The sequence below is a fragment of the Mandrillus leucophaeus genome, unplaced genomic scaffold (assembly GCF_000951045.1).
Source record: "Mandrillus leucophaeus isolate KB7577 unplaced genomic scaffold, Mleu.le_1.0 Scaffold367, whole genome shotgun sequence".
NCBI lineage: Eukaryota > Metazoa > Chordata > Mammalia > Primates > Cercopithecidae > Mandrillus > Mandrillus leucophaeus.
The window spans coordinates 777811-785013 of NW_012103887.1; the positions used below are offsets into that span (position 1 = coordinate 777811).

The window sequence follows — 7203 nt, forward strand, 5'->3', positions numbered from 1 at the left end:
GAGATTACAGAAGGTTGTTGCTTCACAATTTGTGAAGTGGGACACAACCAAAAGGGCATGGTAAATCTTCCTTTGATTCATTCCTATCAGTTATGTTAGTAATATTAATTAAAGTGGTAGAGCCAACAAGGTGGTAGGTTTCATTCTCACTGGAAAACCTTGGGTAATCTATTTATAGAGGGTTTTATAACCATCTGTAATCCCAGGTTAAAAAGGCTTCACTCTGTTTCTCCTTAGGAATTTCAGAACAGCCCTTCTGAAGTATCTTCTCCTGGGGTACTTCATTTTTCCTTTTGGTCTAAGTTACTTGTTGGAAGCTCTTTAAGTGCCAAAGCAGGGCTCTGCAGAAATTTTCTGAAGTATTAAATGAGAATAAATCTTATCCTTCAAATTTTCTTTGCAATCAACCTCCCAAAAATGAGTTTTTCAACCACTAATTGAACTCCAATTCTTTTTGTAAATTAGAACACTGTGGTGGCATCATTGCCTCATCAGTTACAAGAGTGAAGTGGGTATTATAAACTTCAGACCTTCACAATGAATAAAGGATCATGCAAAGCTAATCTTTTAACGATTATAGACAAACGTATTTTATTATCATATTGGCATTTGTATTACTTGCTATTCCTACCACCATGTCTATACATTTATATTATATGCAAAAGAGCCACATAATTTACCATTTGTGTGTGTTTCACTATTCGAACAGGCCGCAGCAACTATAATAGCTGCGAAAGTAATTAAAATATTACTTGGGTATTACTAATTGTTCTGTAGACAAAGATAAAATCTGAAGATCATTAGCAAATACAACATTACCTTTAAGCTGAGTTGTTAATATGGAACCCTTACATACATACCCAATACTAAAACACAGCTAACTCTGTTTTAAGATTATGGGTCATATAGCCCATTCTAAACAAAATGTTCAATAATCAATAAATCACTCATTGATAGGTTAACAAAGATATTCAATGCTGAATGTCTGAGAGTTAAAGACAACATCTGCATAGCATTCAACATATATAACCACTTCTAATTACTCATATGGGAAACCGTCCTTTAAATGAGAATATTCTGATGCCATGAAGGAGGTCCAAAACAGCATTTCCAGATTGCTCTTTTCTAATTTTGAAGGTGCTTCTCTGGGCTTTCTTCGTTTTTGCTTTCCTCAGAGGACTCTAGTTTGGCCACTATTACATTATTGGTTCCAGGAGATTCTGGCTGCTTATCATCGCCATCAAAGATAATGTCTTCTGGATTTGGAGGTGGAGGGCAGAATTCTTCAGTTGGAAAGATCTCCTGGAAAAGTGTTTCAGCTTGCTTGACGGCATGCTCATTTCCCAGGCCACAGTCAGGCCCAGAGCAGACATAAACATTGGAAGGCAAGCCATTATATGAGCTTCTGCTGATTCCCGAGGAATCTCTCATATTAAAATAAAGAGCCCACAAGAGTCTTGGCTTTGTAAGTTCTTCCTTGTTTATTTCTGTTTCAGTATATGGAGTGAATAATTTCTTCACCACTGATTCTAAGTCTTCTCTTGCTGTTTTAGAAGATGAACATGTCAAATGTACCAGATAGGTGTCCTTCATGCATGTCATGGTTGAAGAACATAATTCTGTGACCCGTACAGCACAAGCTCCTGGCTCTGCTGGAGGAACTATCAGAATGGAAGTCTGCTGATCTGAATCTGTCTTTAGTATAGACTGATCTGTAATGAGTACTGCCCTAGAGATCTGCTTATATTGCACATTTGAGCATGTTTCCTCAGAAAGGTAACTGTCTTCCACAATAAAATATTTAGCATTTATTCTTTGACCAAAGTGATCTATAATTGCTTTACATTGTCCAGATTCTTTGTCAACTACAAAGCATTGTACTTTATGACGAAGACAATAGATTCCACCAAAAACTGCACACATCCTACAGAAACACTGGGGAATTTCTCCTTGGCCATACAAGGGAAATAAAAAGGGAGTGTTGCCAAACCGTCCGAGACACTGAAGGAAGTTTTTAATTGCGTTAAGGCCATCTATTGTAGTGCAAGATGATTCTGATGTCATTGCAATTGAGTGCAGTACAAAATGTTGAAGGTTGGGAGTTAGTTTTTTAGTTTTTAAGTATTCTGAAAATGAACACTGCCTGAAAGCTTGGTATTCATCAGGATGTTGTTCATACTCTAAACAAAATGTGAGAAATTTCATTAGCATCCTCTTTTCAACCATGGTGAGTTCCTTGCTATTAAAGACATCTGCTCTGGAACAAGGCACTTGTTCTACCTTTCCTTCCCGAAATGCAAGAATCCTAGTGACATTTTTAAATTCTACATAACGACTAACATCTGATTTGATTAAAAGATCAATTAGCAATCCTTGAGAATACAGCAGTTTTGATACCAAATCAATATTAAACCTCCTCCCTTCTTTAACTATTTGAAGGTAAGTAATCCTATTTCTAATTGGTTGATTGGCATTATCTTCTACTGTAGATTTGCTTTCATCTTTATTTCCATCTTTATCTGAAACTGTGTGCATACAAGTTTTATCTCCACAATACTTTTCCTTCTCCACTGATTCCTCTACATCAGTTACTTCTAGTGAAATCTCTCTATCACTTTTCTGAGTGTGTTTGGCAGACATTTCATCGCTATTAAAATATGATGACTGGCTGTCTTCAGGCAAGCCTGCAGAATCCAAAACTTCAGTGAAGGTACCAGACACCCCTGAAGAAGGATTTTTCTGCAGAGCACCAACCTCTTCAACATTGTCCTCCATATCCTGACTGGCATAACAAAAAGCTTCTGGGTGTTGGATAGTTTCATCCTTCTTGCGAAGACAGATGGCTTCTTCTGTTTCATGGATCAGGTCCTGCCATGCAACAGTACTTTCTTCCCCAATGTCATTGTTTTGCTGATGCTCCTTCAACCAGGTTAGCAATCCTGAAAAGCTGAAACTAGCCCAGTTGCCTCCATAGTAACTTCTTGAATCAATATGCAGAACCCTCTGACCAATTCTTGAACATGCAGCTGCAAGGATGGATTCGGGCAAACCTGTCCCTATTATAACCACATCAAACTCTGTGGGAAGACTGTCCGCCATTCTAGGAAGTAAAAGCGTCTGGTGACAGTTGCTGATGAAAGAAATGAGATGCGATTATGCTGTAATAAAATCTGTCCTTCTGATGTTCCAGTTTATCCCAGAAGCAATGAAGTTGCAGGTCCTAGCTGTTTAACAGTTACCCTTTTAAAATATATTTTTTTCCTTATAAGTCAGTAGCATAAAAACATGAGCAAGTACATCTAATCACATCTGAGAATACTAAAATGGATGTGTGGTTTCATTTCTGTATTTCATCTTAGCAGTAAATGTCAAAATGCATCATATATGCATTTGTGACTGGAACTCTTCTCTGAAAGAAGAAAATTCAAGAAAGAATACATTGTAAACAATATAAGAGAAAAATAATTTCATGCAACAATGACAATCCATTGGAGTATGACTTCTTATTTGGACATAAACCTCCACTAAAGCATGTCTTAAATGCTTTCTCACATATTTTCTAATTTCTTGAAAATGGACAATAGAGATATAACAGCCCTCCCAAGAATCAGGCAACATAGTAATAGAGAATGAACATAATGTTCCACAAAAATAAAGAAGAAATAACATAATACAATTCTCTAACTTTAGCTTTTAAGGAAACTATCATGTGAATAAATCTATACACAGCTGTGAGCTTAGACTAAAAGGAACGTATGGCTCCATTGTTTATAGAAACAGATTATACATTACGTACATACTGCCATGATTAAAAATATTCCTGTGGCCATTACAGTCTGTGTGTGATTCCCGAATAGCTGAATATAAGACCTTTTCATGCCACAACCACCTTAGGATCTCATGATAGCAACATGAGACTATTTCTACTCAATTACTAGTGAGATTATTATAAAAGGATTAATTCAGTAAAACAACTGGCCATTTAAAAATATTTAGGCTCATAACAGAATAGGCCTGAGGAGGAAAACCTATATATTAAAAATATGTATATGAATGTACACATGCATATAAGTGTAAGTAAAAAAGGAAAAAAAGTATGTAAGTAAAAAAGGAAAACTCCTGGTTTCATATCAAAATATCTTAACATAAATAATGCCTACTTCTAACATTTGAATACAGTGATGTTTGCATTTTGCCACTGTCTCTGCAACCCTGAATCTCTATCCCAAGCAAAAGGTCTATGTAAACATCCTCTGCCAAGACTAATGTTGTTTGTTCTTATTTTTGAAGGGTAAGTAAATAAAAAAAAAAAAAAAAGGCTCTCCTGTTAACTTTGAGCATAATGCTGGTTACACTCCATGTGCAGAAGACATCTGTGTGATGCCACGTGTGGCCAGAGGTAGAACGGCCAAGGTACTGAAGAGCATACTCACCGGAAAGTCTTTAGGCTAAACTATTACATACACATTACTGCTGAACTTTCTAACATTCATCACTGCACTGGTTTGAGCTCTGGTTTTCACTACTGTTAAACCTACTGAAATATAAATCAGTACAAGCTAGACCTGTCTAGGCCAAGATGACTAATAATCCTGGATATTGGTAAAACAAGCCATTCAATTGGAACTTAAATTGTGTAGGGCACAGACCTTTAGGTTTAACTAAAACGGCAATCCTAACAGTCCTGTCTAGTCAAAGCCTCTGTCTCAAAAATATCAAGGATTCCACTCATTTTTGGCATTCCCTAAGAAGCCAGGAACTAAGTACAGAATGAAACAGTTGCCTGGCCCACTCAAGTATAAATTTAAGTATGTCTGAATTACTTATTCTGCTTCTTCCAGCAGGGTGTGAAGAGGGAGACTGAATCTATGACGGTATCTGAAGAGGTGTAACCATAGTATATGCTGCTTCTCGGCTTAGAAAGATAGGGCTCAGGGTAGGAGTAAGAGCAGAAGACACAGTCAATAAGCGCTAACATCAGGCACGCTCTAACCTACAGATATCAAAGAAGTCATCAAAATGCAAAGCAAGTAGGATGACCTTACAGAGCATTAAGCTGAACTACCCAATAATAGAGATGAGAGAACTGATGGCTGGAGAGATTAAGTGACTTGGGAAAGCCCACACAATACGTGAGCCGCAGGATCAGGAACAGGACCCACTCTTGTGCCATCAGGCCAGTGGTCTTTCCAACAGATAGGGCAAGCCTCTCCAAAAGCCTCTGCATCAAGAAACTACTTCCCTCATTTTTAAATGTCCTCCCCTTCAATACTCCACTGTTAGGTAGTTCTAGCTCAGGGATAACTATGCAGGAAGTGCCCTCCTTTTCTTCATCCTTAACCTGGATCTAGAAGCACAAACTCTGGAATTCACTCCAGGCAAAGGAATTGTCTTTGCTAAAAACTTTTTAAACTCTGTAGTAACTTCACTACTAACTTGCCCCCCAGGGCTTAAAAAAGTCTCTGAATCTCTTACCCCAGGGTTTCCACCTCTACATTAAAAACAGGGAGAAAGTCATGGTTGAAAGCACTAAATGCCCTGAAAAACAGGGCAGCACTTAGGCAAAAACCTAAGTGAACTTAGAAAATCACTGGGTTGGGACCCTAAGAGGGATGGTGAAGAAGAAAAACAGGAAGGGAGAAGTGACTAGGAGACACACGAGGGTGGGGTCAGCAGAGGAAAGAGGTGAGGAAGAGGGTGGATGACAGCTAGCACTTATAAAGAACTCAGTACACCCTTGTGTTCAAAGTCCCGGGAACGAAAATAGAATTTTCCAGCACAGAAAAGGCACTTCGAGGAAAAAAGAACTTTGATGTCTGAACACCTGTTGACTACCCCCGGGAACACTACTGATGATACTTTAGGCTTGGGCTTGAATAACCTTCTTAGCATTGCCAAATAAATTGTCTGATAGGTATTTTTAAATTAATATAAGGAGTGTAATCCCATAGCCATCCACATCACAACCTACATACACTTACAGTCCCCCTCCCTAAATTTCAAATGTTTGTTCAAATGAAATTATCAGATTAAAGCTTATGAGCGGCAGGGAGGAAAATATAACCTCTGAAGCAATCAAGTAAATCTACATTTTCTATTTCCTTCAAAACTCCAAAAAATGAATCATTACAAATATAATATTTGGGTTTGTCATAGCATAGAGGTTACTAAATAAGAAAATACTTTTGATAATTCTACAAAGATTTTGTTCTTCCAAACCTACCAATATAAAAGCAATAAAGTATCAATGGATTTCCGGATTTAAAAAAGGAACTTTAGGCCTTGAGAAATAAATACACATTTCTATTTCAAATCTCCCTACAAATGAAATTCCTGAGGCATGCAAAAAATAATTTATTTCCTACGCTTTCTTCAATGATTTGCTGAGTTGTTGATCATCCTTCAAAACATCATGTCTCAGTGAAACTTAAATCTTCCATAAGAAGAGTATTGTCGAAATAAATCTTCAACAATCAAGTTCTACTTTAATGAAATCTACCGACTGCAGAGCTAATTACAGTATTTGTTCACCTGAGATGGTACTGGCTGAACCATTTGTAATCTCACCCGAGATTGTGGTGCGCTGGAACCCATCTATAAGAAGGAAAATAGTAAAAATAGCTTATAGGGCACATGCCAATTTGCATTCTGAGGACCTGAATGAAACTGTCTCTCTCCCTAGAAAGCATTCAAAGGTTTACAAGTACTAATGAGAATTTTTTTTTTAACACATTGCTATTTTAGTTTTCCACTCTCATTTTAGAAAACAAATAGTAGTATATGAATCTAATCTCATCACCCCCTCCAACTTTAACGAGTTAATCACTTTTTTTCTTGAATCTCTTGACTCTACAGGCCCTCGTCTCATTCCTCAAAGTGTAAAAAAGCTGTGGTTTCGTGCCTTGTTGAGTGATCTTAGGAGGTAAAAACAAATGACAAGAAAGGAGACGGGTTGGGGTCTGGGGTCAATGTGGGGGCAGATGAGAGACCACAGGAATGGAGTCGTGGACAGCGTGGGGCGGGAGGGGGCGGAGGAAGAGGAAGGCACCGGACATGCGGCTGGGGTCGAGCAGCGTCAGGAGGCGAGCGGGGAGCGGGGCGGGGTCGGACGGGGGGTGTATAAGAGACAGCCATATCCTGACTGGCATAACAAAAAGCTTCTGTGTGTTGGATAGTTTCATCCTTCTTGCGAAGACAGATGGC

At 38.2% G+C, this 7203-nt stretch overlaps 1 protein-coding gene across 1 annotated transcript; it reads right to left on the bottom strand.

Annotated features, from left to right (window-relative positions):
* Window positions 1-577: 577 nt before the first annotated feature.
* Window positions 578-6598, bottom strand: CHML (choroideremia-like (Rab escort protein 2)). The gene is made up of 2 exons (XM_011990025.1): window positions 6532-6598; window positions 578-3409 (listed from the first exon to the last, which is right to left on the bottom strand). The coding sequence occupies exon 2, from the start codon at window positions 3097-3099 to the stop codon at window positions 1126-1128; it is 1974 nt and encodes a 657-aa protein (XP_011845415.1). The 5' UTR covers window positions 3100-3409; window positions 6532-6598; the 3' UTR covers window positions 578-1125.
* Between the last annotated feature and the right edge of the window lie 605 nt (window positions 6599-7203).